Raw genomic sequence first — 21,145 nt, 5'->3', positions numbered from 1 at the left:
CTAGGCGGTTGCTATGTTGTTTTGGGTGGTTGCTAGGGTGTTGCTAGGCGGTTGCTAAGGTATTTTGGGTGGTTGCTAGGCGGTTACTAGGGTGTTCTGGGTGGTTGCTAGGGTGTTCTGGGTGGTTGCTAGGCGGTTGCTAGGGTGTTTTAGTGGTTTCTATGGTGTTGCTAGGCGGTTGCTAGGGTGTTCTGGGTGGTTGCTATGGTGTTGCTAGGCGGTTGCTAGGGTATTCTGGGTGGTTGCTAGGCGGTTGCTAGGGTGTTCTGGGTGGTTGCTATGCTGTTGCTAGACGGTTGCTAGGGTATTCTGGGTGGTTGCTAGGTGGTTGCTAGGGTGTTTTGGGTGGTTGCTAGGCGGTTGCTAGGGTGTTCTGGGTGGTTGCTATGCGGTTGCTAGGGTGTTCTGGGTGGTTGCTATGGTGTTGCTAGGCGGTTGCTAAGGTATTCTGGGTGGTTGCTAGGCAGTTGCTAGGGTGTTCTGAGTGGTTGCTATGCTGTTGCTAAGGTGTTCTGGGTGGTTGCTAGGCGGGTGCTAGGGTGTTCTGGGTGGTTGCTATGGTGTTGCTAGGCGGTTGCTAGGGTATTCTGGGTGGTTGCTAGGCGGTTGCTAGGGTGTTCTGGGTGGTTGCTATGGTGTTGCTAGGCGGTTGCTAGGGTGTTCTGGGTGGTTGCTATGATGTTGCTAGGCGGTTGCTAAGGTATTCTGGGCGGTTGCTAGGCAGTTGCTAGGGTGTTCTGGGCGGTTGCTATGGTGTTGCTAGGTGGTTGGTAGTTGTCACAGATGGTTACTATGGAGTTTTTATAGAGTCCTTAGCATGATCTTGGTATGATTTAGCACTTAACTAATTGATATTAGCATGTAGCTATTCACTGCTAGCATGTGTAGCATGTTGGAAGTGCTGTTTGCTAGCATGAGTCAAAAGAGCCAAACCTCATCTCTATACGATGTTCTGATACAGAGATATAGGTCTTGCAAAACGGTTGCTAGGGTACTCAAGTTTGGTTGCTATGGAGTTGCTTGGGAGCTTGAAGCTTTAAACTTAAAACGTTTAAAGTGGTTTGAAGTTTAAAGTAGTTTACGAGTTTTGAGTTTACAAGTTTAAATGAGTTTAGAGTTTAAGTTTAAATGAGTTTAGTGTGTGTGTGTGTGTGTGTGTGTGTGTGTGTGTGTTCACACACACACACACACTCAGAGTTTATGAGTTTAGAGTTTATAAGTGTATAAATTGATGAGTTTATAAGTGTAAGAGTTTTTGAGTTTAGAGTTTATAAGTTTTAAATGAGTTTAGAGTTTATAAGTTTAAATGAGTTTAGAGTTTATAAGTTTAAATGAGTTTAAGAGTTCAGAGTTTATTAATTTATGAGTTTAAGAGTTCATAAGTCTATGAATTCATGAGTTTATAAGTTAATTAGTTTATAAGTGTATGAGTTTAGAGTTCATTAGTTTAAATGAGTCTCATTGGCTAATATAGTATATAGAACGGCAGTTTGGTTTAGTCTTCAAGGTATTTTGATTTGAATTTTCGTCGGTTGGTGAGTTTGAATCTAAATTTGAATTTTTTAGAACTCCCCAATGCAAGTCAATGGGAGTTTTTCCGAGTTTTGATCGTCATTTTTAGGAAAACCGTAAGTCCGATCAGTCTGAAAAGATATAGCACACTTGGTCAGATCAGTTTGAGTGTCTGAGCCGAGTTTGGAGTATGTAGAGTTAAAGCTCTAGGAGGAGTTTCATATAGAAATTTTAGTCTCGGAATAATAATAATAACTAGATGCAAAAGTTCGTCGAGACAAACTTTAAGTTGGCTTGAGAAAGTTTGGACTAGAAAGTTTGAAGAAGTTTAAAGTAGTTTAAAGTTTAAATTAGTTTAAAGTTTAAAGTAGTTTAAAGTTTAAATTAGTTTGAAGTTTAAAGTAGTTTAAAGTTTAAATTAGTTTGAAGTTTAAATTAGCTTAAAGTTTAAATTAGTTTAAAGTTTAAATTAGTTTAAAGTTTAATGTAGTTTAAAGTTTAAATTAGTTTGAAGTTTAAAGTAGTTTAAAGTTTAAATTAGTTTAAACTTTAAAGTAGTTTAAAGTTAAAAAGTTGTTGGGGGTTTTCTAGTGGGTTGCTAAGGTGTTCTGGGTGGTTGCTAGGCAGTTGCTAGGGTGTTCTAGGTGGTTGCTATGGTTTTGCTAGGCGGTTGCTAAGGTATTTTGGCTGGTTGCTAGGGTGTTCGGGGTGGTTGCTATGGTGTTGCTAGGTGGTTGCTAAGGTATTTTGGGTGGTTGCTAGGGTGTTGCTAGGCAGTTGCTAGGGTGTTCTGAGTGGTTGCTATGGTGTTGCTAGGTGGTTGCTAGGGTATTCTGGTTGGTTGCTAGGCGGTTGCTAGGGTGTTCTGGGTGGTTGCTAGGGTTTTGCTTAGCGGTTGCTAGGGTATTTTGGGTGGTTGCTAGGGTGTTGTTAGGTGGTTGCTAAGGTATTTTGGGTGGTTGCTAGGGTGTTACTAGGCGGTTTCTAGGGTGTTCTGTGTGGTTGCTATGCGGTTGCTAGGCGGTTGCTAGGGTATTCTGGTTGGTTGCTAGGCGGTTGCTAGGGTGTTGCTAAGTGGTTGCTAGGGTATTTTGGGTGGTTGCTATGGTGTTGCTAGGCGGTTGCTAGGGTGTTTTGGGTGGTTGCTAGGTGGTTGCTAGGGTGTTCTGGGTGGTTGCTATGCTGTTGCTAGGCGGTTACTAGGATATTCTGAGTGGTTGCTAGGCGGTTGCTAGGGTGTTTGGGTGGTTGCTATGGTGTTGCTAGGCGGTTGCTAGGGTGTTCTGGGTGGTTGCTAGGGTGTCTTGGGTGGTTGCTAGGCGGTTGCTAGGGTGTTTTGGGTGGTTGCTAGGCGGTTGCTAGGGTGTTCTGTGTGGTTGCTATGCTGTTGCTAGGCGGTTGCTAGGGTATTCTGGGTGGTTGCTAGGCGGTTGCTAGGGTGTTTTGGGTGGTTGCTATGGTGTTGCTAGGCGGTTGCTAGGGTGTTCTGGGTGGTTGCTAGGGTGTTGCTAGGTGGTTGCTAGGGTGTTCTGGGTGGTTGCTATGGTGTTGCTAGGTGGTTGCTAGGGTATTCTGGTTGGTTGCTAGGGTGTTCTGGGTGGTTGCTAGGCGGTTGCTAGGGTATTCTGGGTGGTTGCTATGGTATTGCTAGGCGGTTGCTAGGGTATTCTGGGTGGTTGCTATGCTGTTGCTAGGCGGTTGCTAGGGTGTTCTGGGTGGTTGCTATGGTGATGCTAGGCGGTTGCTAGGGTATTCTGGGTGGTTGCTATGCTGTTGCTAGGCGGTTGCTAGGGTGTTCTGGGTGGTTGCTATGGTGATGCTAGGCGGTTGCTAGGGTATTCTGGGTGGTTGCTATGGTGTTGCTAGGCCGTTGATAGGGTATTCTGAGTGGTTGCTAGGTGGTTGCTAGGGTGTTCTGGGTGGTTGCTATGGAGTTGCTAGGCGGTTGCTAAGGTATTCTGGGCGGTTGCTAGGCAGTTGCTAGGGTGTTCTGGGCGGTTGCTATGGTGTTGCTAGGTGGTTGGTAGTTGTCACAGATGGTTACTATGGAGTATTAATAGAGTTCATAGCATGATCTTGGCATGATATAGCACTTAACTAATCGCTATTAGCATGTAGCTATTCACTGCTAGCATGTGTAGCATGTTGGAAGTGCTGTTTGCTAGCATGAGTCAAAAGAGCCAAACCTCATCTCTATACGATGTTCTGATACAGAGATATAGGTCTTGCAAAACGGTTGCTAGGGTACTCAAGTTTGGTTGCTATGGAGTTGCTTGGGAGCTGGGAGCTTTAAACTTAAGAAGTTTAAAGTGGTTTGAAGTTTAAAGTAGTTTACGAGTTTTTGAGTTTTGAGTTTATAAGTTTAAATGAGTTTAGTGTGTGTGTGTGTGTGTGTGTGTGTGTGTGTGTGTGTGTGTGTGTGTGTGTTCACACACACACACACACACACACACACATACACACTCAGAGTTTGAGTTTAGAGTTTATAAGTGTATAAATTGATGAGTTTATAACTATAAGAGTTTTTGAGTTTAGAGTTTATAAGTTTTAAATGAGTTTAGAGTTTATAAGTTTTAATGAGTTTAGAGTTTATAAGTTTAAATGAGTTTAAGAGTTCAGAGTTTATTAATTTATGAGTTTAAGAGTTCATAAGTCTATGAATTCATGAGTTTATAAGTTAATTAGTTTATAAGTGTATGAGTTTAGAGTTCATTAGTTTAAATGAGTCTCAATGGCTCATATAGTATATAGAACGGCAGTTTGGTTTAGTCTTCAAGGTGTTTAGATTTAAATTTTGTCAGTTTGAATTTTTTAGAACTCCCCAATGTAAGTCAATGGGAGTTTTTGAATGAGTTTTTTCGAGTTTTGATCGTCATTTTTAGGAAAACCGTAAGTCCGATCAGTCTGAAAAGATATAGCACACCGAGTCAGATCAGTTTGAGTGTCTGAGCCGAATTTGGAGTATGTGGAGTTAAAGCTCTAGGAGGAGTTTGAGTTGTAAATTTTTACGGTCAGAAGAATAATAATAATAATAATAATAATAATAAGTTTAAATAGGATTTCAATATGTTGGCTCTCTCAAGCCAACTTAACTAGATGCGAAAGTTCGTCGAGACAAACTTTAAGTTGGCTTGAGAAAGTTTGGACCAGAAAGTTTTTTGCTAGGCGGTTGCTAGGATATTTCTGGTGGTTGCTAGGGTCTTTTGGGTGGTTGCTAGGCGGTTGCTAGGGTGTTTTGGGTGGTTGCTAGGGTGTTCTGGGTGGTTGCTAGGCGGTTGCTAGGGTGTTCTGGGTGGTTACTAGGGTGTTCTGGGTGGTTGCTAGGCGGTTGCTAGGATATTTTGGGTGGTTGCTAGGGTCTTTTGGGTGGTTTATAGGCGGTTGCTAGGGTATTTTAGGTGGTTGCTAGGGTATTTTAGGTGGTTGCTAGGGTATTCTGGGTGGTTGCTAGGCGGTTGCTAGGGTATTTTGGGTGGTTGCTAGGGTCTTTTGGGTAGTTGCTAGGCGGTTTCTAAGATATTTTCGGTGGTTGCTAGGGTCTTTTGGGTGGTTGCTAGGGTATTTTGGGTGGTTGCTAGGGTGTTCTGGGTGGTTGCTAGGCGGTTGTAGGGTGTTCTGGGTGGTTGCTATGGTGTTGCTAGGCGGTTGCTAAGGTATTCTGGGTGGTTGCTAGGCGGTTGCTAGGGTGTTCTGGGTGGTTGCTATGGTGTTGCTAGGCGGTTGCTAGGGTATTTTGGGTGGTTGCTAGGCGGTTGCTAGGGTGTTCTGGGTGGTTGCTATGGTGTTGCTAGGCGGTTGCTAAGGTATTCTGGGTGGTTGCTAGGCGGTTGCTAGGGTGTTCTGGGTGGTTGCTATGGTGTTGCTAGGCGGTTGCTAGGGTGTTCTGGGTTGTTGCTAGGCAGTTGCTAGGTGTTCTGGGTGGTTGCTAGGCAGTTGCTAGGGTGTTCTGGCTGTTTGCTAGGTGTTCTGGGTGGTTGCTAGGCAGTTGCTAGGTGTTCTGGGGGGTTGCTAGGCAGTTGCTAGGGTGTTCTGGGTGGTTGCTAGGGTATATTTGGTGGTTACTAGAGCATTTCTAGATGTTGCTAGGGTGTTCAAAATGGTTGCTAAGGTATTTTTGGTAGTTGCTATGGTGTTACTAGGTGGTTGGTAGTTGTCAAAGATGGTTACTATGGAGTTTTTATAGAGTTCTTAAAATCTTTAATAACGAGTGCCTTCAGTACGGCACTCGGCCTGCGGCCTCGTGCCTATGGCCGAATAGGCACAAGCATGGAGCAATATCGCAAGGCCACGAGTGTAATATTGCGTTAAAAAATACAAAAAAATGTAAAAAAAAAAATTTTTTGGTTTAGGGTGGTTGCTAGGGAGCTCTTAGTGGTTGCTAGGGTGCTGAAACTGGTTGCTATGGTGTGGCTATGAAGATTTTAGGCCATTACTTATTGGTTGCTTGATAATATAAATCCTCTGAGGGAGAGAGAGAGGGAGAGACGCAGGGCTGTCAGGCCCTTTGGAGTCTGTGTGTGTGAAAACGGCAGTTTGGATTCAAATGTTTTTAGAACTCCCCAATGTAAGTCAATGGGAGTTTTTCCGAGTTTTGATCGTCATTTTTAGGAAAACCGTAAGTCCGATCAGTCTGAAAAGATATAGCAACGCGAGTCAGATCAGTTTGAGTGTCTGAGCCGAGTTTGGAGTATGTAGAGTTAAAGCTCTAGGAGGAGTTTCATATAGAAATTTTAGTCTCGGAATAATAATAATAACTAGATGCGAAAGTTCGTCGAGACAAACTTTAAGTTGGCTTGAGAAAGTTTGGACCAGAAAGTTTTTTGCTAGGCGGTTGCTAGGGTATTCTGAGTGGTTGCTAGGCGGTTGCTAGGATATTTCTGGTGGTTGCTAGGGTCTTTTGGGTGGTTGCTAGGCGGTTGCTAGGGTGTTTTGGGTGGTTGCTAGGGTGTTCTGGGTGGTTGCTAGGCGGTTGCTAGGGTGTTCTGGGTGGTTACTAGGGTGTTCTGGGTGGTTGCTAGGCGGTTGCTAGGATATTTTGGGTGGTTGCTAGGGTCTTTTGGGTGGTTTATAGGCGGTTGCTAGGGTATTTTAGGTGGTTGCTAGGGTATTTTAGGTGGTTGCTAGGGTATTCTGGGTGGTTGCTAGGCGGTTGCTAGGGTATTCTGGGTGGTTGCTAGGCGGTTGCTAGGGTATTTTGGGTGGTTGCTAGGGTGTTCTGGGTGGTTGCTAGGTGGTTGCTAGGGTGTTCTGGGTGGTTACTAGGGTGTTCTGGGTGGTTGCTAGGCGGTTGCTAGGATATTTTGGATGGTTGCTAGGGTATTTTGGGTGGTTGCTAGGCGGTTGCTAGGGTATTTTGGGTGGTTGCTAGGGTGTTCTGGGTGGTTGCTATGGTGTTCTAAGGTATTTTGGGTGGTTGATAGGGTGTTCTGAGTGGTTGCTATGGTGTTGCTAGGGTGTTCTAAGGTATTTTGGGTGGTTGCTAGGGTGTTCTGGGTGGTTGTTAGGCAGTTGCTAGGGTGTTCTGAGTGGTTGCTATGGTGTTGCTAGGCGGTTGCTAGGGTATTCTGGGTGGTTGCTATGGTGTTGCTAGGCGGTTGGTAGTTGTCAAAGATGGTTTATATGGAGTTAATAACGAGTGCCTTCAGTACGGCACTCGGCCTTCGGCCTCGTGCCTATGGCCGAATAGGCACAAGCATGGAGCAATATCGCAAGGCCACGAGTGCAATATTGCTTTAAAAAATACAAAAAAATGTAAAAAAAAAATTTTTTTGGTTTAGGGTGGTTGCTAGGGAGCTCTTAGTGGTTGCTAGGGTGCTGAAACTGGTTGCTATGGTGTGGCTATGAAGATTTTAGGCCATTACTTATTGGTTGCTTGATAATATAAATCCTCTGAGGGAGAGAGAGAGGGAGAGACGCAGGGCTGTCAGGCCCTTTGGAGTCTGTGTGTGTGAAAACGGCAGTTTGGATTCAAATGTTTTTAGAACTCCCCAATGTAAGTCAATGGGAGTTTTTCCGAGTTTTGATCGTCATTTTTAGGAAAACCGTAAGTCCGATCAGTCTGAAAAGATATAGCAACGCGAGTCAGATCAGTTTGAGTGTCTGAGCCGAGTTTGGAGTATGTAGAGTTAAAGCTCTAGGAGGAGTTTCATATAGAAATTTTTGTCTCGGAATAATAATAATAATAATAATAAGTTTAAATAGGATTTCAATATGTTGGCTTTCTCAAGCCAACTTAATAATAATAATAATAAGTTTAAATAGGATTTCAATATGTTGGCTCTCTCAAGCCAACTTAATAATAAGTTTAAATAGGATTTCAATATGTTGGCTCTCTCAAGCCAACTTAATAATAATAATAATAAGTTTAAATAGGATTTCAGTAAATTGGCTCTCCAAGCCAACTTAATAATAAGTTTAAATAGGATTTCAATATGTTGGCTCTCTCAAGCCAACTTAACAAGACAAAATAAAAAAGAACTTTATATTTTCCACTGCCCACATGGTTTCTGTTTTTAGTGTATTGCTATGATGGTCTGGCTGGTTGTTTACTGGTCAACGTCACACTACAGTACATCCTGCTCTTGTTTAATAAACCTGTGTATTGATTGTAAACTGTCAGTGAAATGAATAAAAACATAAATACAGACTCACAGTGTACAGTGATATTAACAGGATGATAGTTCTCTCCAGATTCAGACTGACACCAGTAAACTCCAGTGTCTGATGTGCTGGTGTATCTGATTGTACATGTAGATCCTGTTTGTGATCCCCGGTGAAATGATGAACAATCTTCCAGCCGCCCACTGTCTGTGTATCTTCTCACTGTCCATCCATCAGAGTTACTCTGGTCCTCACAGCTCAGAGAGAGAGAGACAGATGTGAAGTGTTGAGTTCTGCTGGGACTGATGATCAGAGACACTGGAGGAGAAACGCCTGACAAGACAATTACAGCTATAATTTGGAAATTGTCTTTATTAAATATGAATCAATCATTTAAACTGTGTGAACTCACCAGTGATCCACAGTAGTTGTCTGTTGCTGTACCCAGTTTTATAGGTTGGTTTTCCTTTCTCTGCTCTGCACACATAAACTCCTGTGTGATTTAGATCAGCAGAACTGACAGTGTATTTTCCTCCAGCTCCTCTGCTGCTGTCTGAGAGGAGCTGAAAAAAATCTCTGTAGTCTGTAAAAAAACCGGAAAATGTGCAGTTGTCACCTTAAAGATGTATTTTTACATGATTTGCCCTTTAAATTTGATATAACTTTATTAAATGTTAAAATATTTTCTTATATCTTAGCATAATATGCAGCTTCCTAACCAGACGGACACAGCAATGCTCAACTAACAAGTATTTGACATCCTGTTTGGTGACACTAGAACACCAAAATTGCACACTTTACCTTTAAACATGACATTTATTGATTTAATCCAATTTAGGTTGATTTAATCATACTAATAACTAATCATTTTTCTGACCTGCAGTTTCAGTGAACCAGCTGAATGTCCAGCCTGTAGAGGAGCCGTTAACCTCACAGATCAGAGTCACTGGATCTCCTTCAGTCAACCACTTCTGAGGAGAAACACTTAAAACTGCTCTGTGATCTAGAAGGGAGAAATCAATAACATGTTTAATTTTCCAGGTTCAGTGCAAGTTAAGCTCAATCAACAGCATTTGTGGCATATTGTTGCTTAACACAAAAATTTCACTTGTCCCTCCTTTTCTAAAAACAAAAAACACCTATTGGTTATGTGGAGCCGCTTGCATTAGAAGTGACTGGGACCTGAATGTATGGTCAGGAGCTGCTGGTGGCACTAGGTGTCACATTTTACATTTACATTTATTCATTTAGCTGACGCTTTTATCCAAAGCGACTTACAATTGCTATATATGTCAGAGGTCGTACGCCTCTGGAGCAACTAGGGGTTAAGTGTCTTGCTCAGGGACACATTGGTGTCTTACAGTGGATTCGAACCCGGGTCTCTCACACCAAAGGCATGTGTCTTATCCATTGCGCCATCACCACCTCGATGACCGCGTTTTGAGTGTGCTCATGTCTGTTTCTAGGTTGGTTTTCTTGTTTTGTTAATTCCTCTGTTTGCAGTGTGCTTAAGCCTTTTGTGTCTTTCTGTTCATGGTCAGTTCTACGTTGTATTTAGTTGGTTGTTCTGTTCCTGTTCCTAAAATTCTGTTTTGTGAAGATTTGAGTTTATTTCTAAATAAAGACTGCTGCACTTAGATCCTGTTTCATCTCTGCTGCAACCAACGCTGACACTAGGGTGTGGTTTCCCGAGGTTTTAACCCACACAGAAATGTCTTCATTTCCTAATGATTCACCTGTTTTTTTTTTTTTTTTTTTCGTTTTTTTAATTACTCTGTCACTATCATAAAAAAAACTAAAACTAAAATGTGTATATGGTTTAATGTGCCTGCTTTTATAAACAATTGTCTTGATGGGAGGAATTGTAAGAATTGAGAAATTAGAAAATGCCGGACAGTCTGGTTGAAGACAGGACCTTGCTGGAAATTCAAAAGTCTCACATCAGAATACATCTCTTTCCCTCTTCCCCCACCCTCTCTCTCTTATGCTAAATCACCTGAGATTTACACACAATCTATATGGTTTAAATGTTAACAATTATCATCCAGTTTTATAAATGTTTGGTATCATTTGAAATGTCTCAGTGCGACTGGTACAAAGGTCTCATTTCCAAATAAGTAAAACAAAAGGTAATAAGGTTTTTAGGAGTTTAGAAATAGCTGGCACACAAAGGAAGGTGTCTCTAGACAAATGGTCTCCCACCCCCAATACGTGTCAACTCTGAATGTAAATTCCCATTGTTAGCAGATGTTTCCATGTGAAAGAAGTTTCTGTCTATATAAAGAAATGCAAGGAGAAGATCGGGGCCTTTCTGTATTTCAGATTAGCCCGTGAGGCTGAGTGTAACGGTCACCAGCTGGAGTGCCCTTGAGAGCCACCAGAGGGCACTCCACACCAGACTTTCATGTTCACTCACAGACTACATCTCCCATCATTATCTGCCTGGACTCTTCAGCACTCATTATCACATTCACCTGTATCTCATCTTCTTGTTTAGTTCACCCCATATAAGCCTGGTTCACCCCATCACTCACTGTGAAGTTTTGTATGTTGTTGCACTGCATTTCCGAGTGTTTTCCCTGGTTTCATGTCTCTTGGTTTTTGGATTTCTTGCCTGTTCCCTGGATTACTCTTTTGCCTCTGACCCCTGCCTGTTTTGATTGTTTGTTTGTTTGTTTATTTGTTTGTTTGGACTGCCTTCCTGTGTTTGACCCCTGCTTGTGCTGATTACGATTCTGGATTACACTTCAAATAAAGCTGCAATTGGATCTCAACCTTTGTGTCTCGGAGCAGTTCGTGACACTGAGAGTAAGACTCTCAGCTTCATGTATAATGTTGGGCTTGCATCTCTTCTCTTTATTCCATGATGTTTTGTATCGATTATCTTTGAATTGATTATGAAATTGGCATGATACATTTACCTGACATAATAAATTGTTACATTTGATTATTCTAACTGACTTTGACATTATTTTCATTAAAGAGTTAAAAGGAATAGTCAAACATTCGCTCACATTTACCTTTTCATTTATGGAGTCAGATGAAATAACAAGAGAATACAAATTCAAATGTATTGCATTTAATCAAAAAATACTTTGCCTCGAGAAAAGACAGTAATACGTATACCTTCCGCGCTGGTCGGATGCCGGACTTTGGGCCGATCGAGCGTGAGTCTACAGAATCAATTAGGCCATACTGAGGTATGGCGCCCATTAGTGATCATTTTAAGTTTTATCATCAACTGTGATTATTTTCAAGTGTGATTTCATATCAGGCAACTGACTATAACAACTACTAAGGCCTATTGTTCTCTTGCAATCTGCCACTGGTTTGGGGGTCTTAAGCCCCTGATGTATTTTAATATGAATTCTTGCACTTTGTTTCATCCTAGACTGGTGGTGATGGAAAAAGAAAAAAAGGTTGCTTTCTAAACATATGTAAATAGGGGCTATATGTAAGAATTTTTATTGCCAATGTGTGAACAATGAAACTTATGAAATGAGACCTTCCCCAACTTCCTAGGTTGTCTCTGAAATCCTGTAAACTGATTTTCATGTAAAGGACTTGAAAAATCAAAAGGACGTGATTTTTACTTGAGCTCCAGAGTGTGAGCCTCCCTTCAGTTCAAGTGAAAAATTGTATGAATCCTTATTGTTCATAGATCCGTGTGTTCATATTGCGTATTTGTTGGGTGTTTGTAGGTGTTGGGTCTGTGTGTGTGGTGGCTTGTTTGTTGCCAAGTAACCAGCTGATCACTCACTCAGTCATTCAGCTGCAGCTAGTCAGCTGCCTATATCTAGCTGGAGTGAGTTATGCTTGGTGTCTTATCATCACTCTTGTTTTGTTCTCTCACCTAGTTCCTGTATCTGAGTTCCAAGCTGAGTCATTCCTGCAATTCATCTGTGTTTCCAAGCAGCGTGGAGATCGTCCTAGAGTTTTCTTCAACCAGCTGTCCGGTCTGAGTTACCACGCTGTGTTTGATTCCTGTCTCTTCATCTCTCTCTCCTTTGGATCGCTGCTTTGAGTCCACCAGTGTATTGACTGTCCCTTTTGAGTTTTTTCCGCTGTCCTGTCTGTCAATAAACTGCCTTCTTGCAAATGGATCTACGACTCCCTTTCTGACACTTATACAATGTCCAGGTCAGGATAATGCAGAAAGAGCCATTCTGTACTGTAATGTCAATGAATCATGCTAAGAAAATGGATTAAAACAAACTATAATCTCACATAGCCAGATCTATATAGTCTATAGCCTCAAATATAATTTAGCAAACTATTATAACAGTGTAATTTTAATTACCTCATCTATCTTCATGATGCCGGTGATTTGCAGAGCTTGTGCAAACATATCCACATCACTATGATCAGACGCTTTCGAACTGCTGCTATTTCACTTTTTTTTTTTTTTGTTATTAAGAGGAAAGCGCGTAGCATATATTTACATATTCAACTGTATTCAAATATATTCATTGCTCTCAGCAATGTGGGTGGCGTCTGGATATTCGCTAATAGTATATCGCTGCAAAAGTATTTCCAACGTCTTTTTACTTCTAAGCAAAGAACGAAAAAGAACTTTGGCATGACTATATCGGGACATTGAATCAAGTTCAGTCTCTTGTAGGTTATGTGTACATGAGTGCAAACATGAGCAATAAGTTGCTGGCTGCAGTTCACTTAACGCCACCGGTGTCGCTAATAACATTTGTTTTCTGAACTACATAAAGCCCCTTTTAAACAGACGTCTTTGACCGTTTCGCCTCAATTGTTTTTTCAGCTTTTTTGCACCGCATTTTTAAAAGTAGTAAAAACCCATCACAAGAAACCTGTGCTCTTTTCAGATTTGACAAATGCTTTCTGTGTGAACAACTTGTTAATAATCTCCCTGCAGTTTTAAAACTCTCGGTAGACTACCTGTTCCAGCACGGTGGATTAGGTGGGACTGTCACTCAGCACGGCAGGTTTCAATATCAAGCTGAGCTTGAACTGATAACATGTCTAACTTCTTTGCATAGGTGCTGATCCCTGTGGGTGCTCGGGGGCTCTAGCAGGCACATAAATGGCCGAGCACCCACAGGAAAACAGATTTTCTTCATTAATTGTGGAACCTCTCTAATTAGTGGACATCACATCAGGTCCCGACAGGTCTTAATTTGGGTTATGCGCAATAAGTGAAAAAAATGTTTTTAGCTACCATCCCAGCCACTGGATCTGTCTCGGGGCGGATGAGACTGGAGTCCAACCCTGCATCCCAAGCCCGGCAGTCCCAGCTCCCTCAATCCCAGCACTCCCTAGCCCGGGGGTCTCGGATGTCTTTCTGTTGTCCTCAGTGCTTCTAGTAATGGCAACTGCCATTTTGTGTGTATGGGCGGCACACACCTCTCTCAACATGGCGGCATCTGTCACGGCTACTGAAGCCGTCTCTGAACTGTTTGTGCTCCTTACGGCCAAGGAGGTCAATTTTGGACTCTCTGTGCCCTCAGATGGCTCTGCCACAGCCAAGGAGACCGACTCTAAACTCTCTGCACCATCTGTCGATTGTGTTACAGCCCCAGAGGCCGTTCCTGAACTCCCTATGGTCCCAGTCGGCTCTGTTGCAGCCACAGAGGCTAATTATGTACAGTCTCCTCCTCCGCCGGGGTGGTCTTATGTTCCACCTGCTCTGTCAAGGTGGTCTCCTGCTCCATCTGCCCTGATCCTCCGACTCTGCTCTGGCTCTCTGCTCCGCTACTCCACGGTCCTGGCCCTCCGTCCCTTCCCATGGTCCACCTCCACTCCAAAGTGGTGGGAGCACCACCCACCTGAAAACTTGTTTTGGGGTTTTGTTGGCTTGGGAACTGGAAGCTGGTCATAAGGGGGGGAGGGGGGCTCTTTTATATGTTCTCCATGTCTGGTTTGGACTTTTGTTTTATTTCTTGTTTCAGTGCCATCGCCATGTTCGTAGTCCTCGTAGTTTTTCATGTTAATTAGTCCCTGATTGTTCCCAGGTGTGTCTTGGTAGTCTCATTACCCCTTGTGTATAAATGGCCCTTGTGTTTCTCTTTTTGCTTGTCAGTCATTGGATGTAGCTTGTTTTTGTTTGTTCATTAATGTACTCTTAGCACTTATATCCTTTGTCTCTGCCTGCCTGCCCATGTATATATTGTTACACTCGCAACAACACTCAAGGAAAGAATGTGATTTTGTTTGGTTGATAATATATTTGCGGTCTGTGTGTTTGTTTTCACAAGACACAAATCAGTTTTGAGTAATTAAATAATCCATCGGAGGGAGAAAAATACAGTAGGCTACTCTTGAACAACTAATAACTATAATATAATTATTATTGTGTAATAAGCATTTGTTGCATATGAATGTCACCTTGCAGAAACTTAAATCGGTGCCTATTCTTCTTTGTGCTTAATATCTGTACAATGTGACCTTGTAAATATAGCTCTAAGGGTAAAGTAAATTATATGTAATAAATGCAGGCTATTTAAGTTATTTGTGCATTTAACATGTATCTCTTCAAATAGCAAAACCCAAGCTGTGGCATGTATTTTAAAGATCTAAACCTCAAAGCTTCTTGACACACTGCATATTGTTTAGATACCTGCAGATTAGGCATTCATTACTACATAATTCAACGAATCTTATTAGCACCCTCTCTGAACTGTTAAGCACCCCTTATAGCATCCACAACATCCAAAATTCTGTTGGTTGAGCTTAACTTGTAATGAACCTGGAATATTCCTTTAAACTTGTATAAACTTCATAGCTGTATGAAGAGATGATCAAACTCACCTGATACTGACAGTGTAAGATCATCACTGAGATGTGAGCTGCGTGATCCTTCAGTCTCTGTCCCATAACAGAAGTATTTACCTGCGTCAGACTCAGTAACAGAACTGAATGTGTGTTCCTGTCTTTCACTGAAAACACTGGTTGAACCGTCTTTATACCAGTTGTACTGCCAGCTAGTGAATCCTTCACCATATATGTCACATCTGAGAGTGACTGTCTCTCCACCAAATATGTGTCGGTCAGGTTTAATGGTCACTCTGGGTTTTGGTTTTTCTGCACAATAACAATTCACAATGAAAATAATGTGATAAAATAATAAAAAAGTAAATACTAAAATGTGCTGCTTTCACTGTACAAACTGTTACTTGATTGTAAAAAACATGCTAAATCAGGTTAGACTAAAGTGTTGTTCTCTATAGCTTTTATAGACAGTTTGTCCCCTTGGAATTATAAGGTTCTATCTGACATTTTTGTCAAAATTTAGTTATTCACATATTCTTATTCTGTGACCACTTCTTTACATTATGTGATGTTGTTTTTTAAGTTGTGTACATTTTGGAACTTTTTATTTAGAAAATAAAAAGGTTCTTTCTTCACAGTCGAATGGAATGCAAAAATTTTAAAGCTCAATATCTCAAAACTGAAAGTCTTTTAAAAAAATTTTTATTCCAGTTGTCACGTTTTCTGTCACCATTTGACATTTGTGACTGTCCAAAGCATGTGAATATGAGGCAAACGATGCTAACCCCGCTTCTAAGGGGCCATTTACGAGACATCGTTTTCAACTAAAACGGAAAACTTTTTATGCGTTTTGATAACGGGTTTAAAAGTACAGGTTTTAGAAAACGACACCATCATCATCTACAGAAACGTGAATCTGTGAAAACGGTGACGTAATGCACATGCGTATTTTGTTTTTAGTCTATAGTTTAGTCTCTTTTTTTCTTTTTGCAAATGAAAGGATGCAGATATTAACAGTAAGAAAGAAAGGGGGGCATGCGTTATAAGAATTACACAAATCAACACAATATAAAAAAATTTCAGCATGAAAAATGTAAGGTCCCTTACAACAGACTCGATGATATATGTTTTCGAAGTGTTTGTGTTCAAAGGTTTTGACATTTTCTTAAAGGAAGTAAAAAGGGACTTTATATCAGACGAGAACACTCTAAAATTGGGATTACAGTGAATGTTTCTGGCTTTGTGAGCATGAAAATTAAAAAAAGAAGCGTGAAGTCCGCACACTGAAAATAGCTGCTCCTACTAATAATAGCTGAATTTATTAGTAGTAGCCTACAACGTTTCGACCATCACGTCTTCATCAGGCACAATGAAAATTACATGAAAATGAAAATTCATGTAAACATGAAAATTACCCAGAAGACAAAGTAGCCTAATAACACAGTATTATCAAGATTAACACCCTTAGAATGAAAATCGAACAAAACATTGATAGATTATGTAATTTGTGTCGATATTGTGCGTTCGGCTCGAGTACACTGTAGTAAAAGAATGTGTATGTGCCTAGGCACGTAGTCTTTCTTAACAAAGTGACATTGCCAACTACTTGTCTGGCATGCATAATAGGCTACAGCGTTATTAGTCATTTCCCCAGGGTTAATAAAGATAGCGTGAAAAGCCCTATCCAATGTCTTACGAAAATACTTGCCATATATTGTCACTGCTACTGGTTCACTGTAATATGTGTAATTTCCTCCTCTTTGTGCTCTGCATCTGTACTCTCCTCCATCAGAGACTTTCACACGACTGATTGTTATAGTTTCAGCTTCAGGAGATTCAGTGTTTGAGTCTTTAATCCAGAGAAACTCCCATCCAGTTATTTTATCCAGCTCACATCTCAGAGTAACTGAGTCTCCAGTGAACAATGAACTCTGTGGCTCAACAGTCAGAGTTGGTTTGGAAAAATCTGTCAATATAAAATCAATGGGAATTTGGGAGCAAAAAGATGAAAAGATTAATCTGACGATTTGGTCAGTGACCATTGATCAATGTCAGGCTAGTTTCCTCTGGTGTTTTTACAGACACATGGATCATTCTACAACAAGTGTTGCAAACTATCTGTGCAATTTCATATTTCAAAACTAAAAAAGATAAAAATATTATGAAAGCATTAATGGACATGTTTGATTACTGCCCTAGGTTTAGGTAACATACAAATATGAATTCATTTGGAGAACATTTAAACAATATAAATGTAGATTTATAAATGTATTACAAATTATGATTGGCAAAAAGAACATTTAGATGAATGGCAATTTACAAGAATATGGTAAAACGTGGCCAAAAAAAAGGAGATTCAGACTTCCAGAAAATCTGGACTGTCCACCACAGGAGGTCAAATTAAATATTATGATGAGCTTTTTTTAAACCCTGCTAACCTTAATCATAACCCTCATTTTCTCAGATGGTTTGTAAAATCTCCCATATGAGATCAAATTTATTAATCAAATTCACTCACCTTCAGTTTGTCCAGAGTGGATGTTTGAAATCAGCACTAAAACACAAAGAGAAAAAATCATTACAGTGTGTACTGTACATGGAAATAATCAACTGTGGATTATGTGGTTTAGCTGCATTTCCTCTTAAATATTCAGATTGAGTTGAGTGGGTTTCAGTTAGGATCTGAAGCTAACATTGTCAACTCGGAGAGTGGAATAAAAATGTATTCTTATTTAGGATCAATTAACTTCCACTGAAACACAGAGGAAATAATACTCACAGAGCAGAAGAGGAAGTTGACTGAGCTCCATACTGACTGTATACTGACTGACGGTTAAAGACAGACTGTATTAAATCCTTGAGACTTCCTGTCAGATCTTTAGGAACATAATGACAGATTAAAGACATAAATGTGTTACAGAAAACCTGATAATGTTGATAATCTTGTAGCATGTTTTTTGAAATTGTCACAATGAATAACGTGCAAGTTACAGAAATGTTGTTATATGCCCCTTTCATTATCAAACTGAACAGCACTGGTTGGCCTATTTATGTGGATATAGTGTAATATTCATAGCCTGCATCAAGATAAGCGATGGGAATCATAAGGAATTCTACTTTTCTGCTTCCAGTTCATGAAACTTATTGATTAAAAATTATTTTAATATGCTAGTAAAGATATTAACATGTTGTGCAGTATGAGTAGCCTATGTTTTATTGGTTCAGTACCTGCTTTTACAGGAAATCTTACATATCAGCAACCGAATACGGTTGCCAGTCCTCCTGTATTTGAGGACCTATATGGTGAACGTGATTTCACCAATGTTCCTGGATCAACATCTTTGATCAGTTTACAGTTTATGTCAAGTTTAGGCTTAGAACCAGGGTGAGGTGCTTCAACATCAGTGTTATTCACCTATCATTTTCCTCTGATTTTAGGGAAAAGTTATGGGTAGGGTTAGGTTCAGGGTTAGGTTTAGGGGTAGGGATAGGGTAAGGACTAAATTTTGGGACAGGAATGTTATTCCAAGATCAACAAGTGTTAATCCAGGAACATGTCTTACTTGGCAAAATCACAGTGACCTTATATACAGTTAAAGGTGCAATGCGCAAGTCTCTGAGTTTTTGCAGAACTATGCCCCCTCTGGCAACAAGCGAAACTGCAACCAGAGGTGTGCACGCTCATGGACCACACGCACATGCACGCTTGCACGAGCACGAGCTGTTCATAACCAAAGGAGCATCAGCCGCACAAATCTTTTGTTTACAGTCATAATGTCTTCAGAGGTAATAAAGTTATAAATCTGCAAGTCATTTTAAATATGAAAGGAAAGGCATTTGAGTAAATTACACACTTATGTGTGAGGGGAAAACGGGGGTAGTAGAAAACTTCGGTTTTTGTTTCCATCTCCATGTTGAACTGTTTTATGTGTTTACTGTATCCACTTATGATTGTATTATTATGGAAACACATTCATGAACAATATAAGTTATTACTTTGTAAAAGCTCAAAATAATAATCATACCATACACAGTTGGTCAACAAAGTACACTCAAATGTCTCAAGGTAATATTCACAGATTATTACATCATTTGTTGTCATAGATTTGCCGTATCAGACATTAGAGACTGGGCTATATCTTACCGTTTTATCAAGAAAAAAGCCAACTGAGGATCCCGTTTGAGCCCTAGAGCAGACCGGAGATTCCAACGAACAGTATTTATATAGTTTTTACCTTTTGTACACAGCCACGTCCAAGTGATCTGAGGGCGCGGGCGCTTCCTAGTGTGTGCAGACCGGAGATCTCTCCATTTGTTGAAAGCCTTCCCGATGTTGACTCTCGTCTTATTCCGACGCCTGTGGCACTAGACAAAAGTTTTCTTTTCTTTGTCTTACGTGGAGTTTGCGTTGGGGTTTGGAATGAACTACAAGCCGGTCTCTTTGAATCCATCTTCTACTTTTGTCGAAAGTTGACTAAAGTTTTGTCGCTCAAGTTCTCTTCGCTGATACGGAGAATGGCGGCGAATACACAAACCTGCCAGACATAGCCAGGTGAGCGTGAACGCGCATGACGTCACGCCCAGTCTCAAATTCCGTCCCGAATCCCTCTTATTTATTTTACTGTACAGGATTATAGAGGCAATCGCAGTGATCAGAGAAGGGCTCATTCAGCCCATCAGGCAATTGTTTAAGCATGTATGGGTTAGAAAAACGGGTATTTTTAACATGAAATGTTGTGCAATGCACCTTTAAGTTCACACAGTTACATTTTTTATGAGATTGGCATACCACATTTTATAACCTACGTCACACCTGTACATTTTCAGGACTCACAACTGTATTCATAACATGTGCTGTGTGAACTAAGCGGACTGGACAACCTAGTTCACACTACAGCCGGTGGTGTCACGTGTCGCGACGAGCAACAGCCAATGAGAGAGCAAGGCATAGGTTGAGGTCACCGAAAGAAAAACAGCAGCAGCACCAGCAATGGCTTCAAGAAAAGTTTGGATCCAAGAAATTGAGCTTTTTTATTATAAACATGTTTTACTCACCACCAACTCTCCCTGTAGCACAGACAATCCCTGCTGCCCGCGTGTGCTTGTCCATCCTTTCACCCATATTCTTTTTTTTTGGGGGGGGGGGCAATTTGCACTGCCAATTGTCCCGCGTCCATTTTTAAATAGACAACTCCTGTTTCACGTCCGTTACATTTATATAGCGCTTTTTCTGGGTACTCAACACGTCATTCAGTGCAAGAGAGCCGCTCTACAAATTCATGTCTACCGTTTGTTGTAGGTTTTTTTCATGTGTTTAGGTAACTTACAGCAATATGAGCTGTGTGTCATCTGAAGGTTTTAGATCTTTACCCTCTTTTCTCCACCGGAGCTGCTCGCTTCAGTTTTGTTTTCTATGCACAAGCGGCGTGACTCACATGCTCCGCTCTCCACCACACCGATATAAAAGCTGCTGTCAGTTAATGGAGATTTGAGGGATGAACTCGCGGCTCAATTGGACTCTTGTTGTGTCTAAAGTGAATAACGACTCTTCAGTATTATGGACATCACCATCTTTGAAATTACTTTGGACATTTTCACTATGGTTGCTGTATAGCGAATCCTGTGTTCGCTACACAGCAACATAGTGAAAATGCCTCTCGTCGTTGCACGTCCATTCAGACATTATTCGAGACGCTAGGCTACTGTAAGTTGCTGTGTGAACAGGATAGCAATTCTACTCAATTCTATCTCAAAGATATTAGAACCACTGAAATTCAAGACCTAGGCTCTAGGAGGCAGCAGTTGTGGGTCACAACAACACGTAAATTAGATGTAAACTACTGCACAGTTTTATTGCACAATTTCTTATAGAATATAAAAGTGCAATTTTGTTAAGTAAAAGGAAATTAAAATTTCAATAATAAATTACAATAATAGTAAATAAACAAAATAAACCTTGGGCCCATAAAAGAAAACCAGGAAAAGAAAATTAGGGTAAAAACCCTAAAAGTCTTTCCGTTAGTATCTACTCGGGTAGTATAAATTATCAAAAGTTCTTATCTGATCCTTTTGCAGGTTCACTCAGGGAAAAGTTCAATGACTGAAGATCCTTGAATTCACTGAAGCGATAGAACGTATAAAATGTCACTTGCTCACGATATTTCTTCTCCGGAGTTTCACTGACTCGCCATTTTGATCCAAAACCTTGTGGCATCGAAAACCACAGGGAACGGGAAAGAAAAAAAAAAACAATCAGAGTTTGTGACTAGGAAGGAAAAAATTAAGAACTCTG

At 40.8% G+C, this 21,145-nt stretch overlaps 1 protein-coding gene across 1 annotated transcript in view; it reads right to left on the bottom strand.

Moving 5' to 3' along the window:
• LOC311081249 (uncharacterized protein) overlaps window positions 1–17,734 on the bottom strand; it is a 228,645-nt gene extending 210,911 nt beyond the window's left edge. Inside the window, 7 exon segments of the mRNA XM_084111695.1 lie at window positions 8,164–8,445; window positions 8,525–8,695; window positions 8,990–9,115; window positions 14,893–15,165; window positions 16,562–16,819; window positions 17,372–17,407; window positions 17,633–17,734. Of these exon segments, the coding sequence (XP_083967821.1) occupies window positions 8,164–8,445; window positions 8,525–8,695; window positions 8,990–9,115; window positions 14,893–15,165; window positions 16,562–16,819; window positions 17,372–17,407; window positions 17,633–17,663 (1,177 nt within the window). The 5' untranslated portion in view covers window positions 17,664–17,734.
• Between the last annotated feature and the right edge of the window lie 3,411 nt (window positions 17,735–21,145).

This window comes from Abramis brama, assembly GCF_963993115.1.
Source record: "Abramis brama genome assembly, chromosome: 1".
In the NCBI taxonomy this organism is placed as follows: Eukaryota; Metazoa; Chordata; class Actinopteri; order Cypriniformes; family Leuciscidae; genus Abramis; species Abramis brama.
This window is presented reverse-complemented; position numbering and strand designations above follow the sequence as displayed.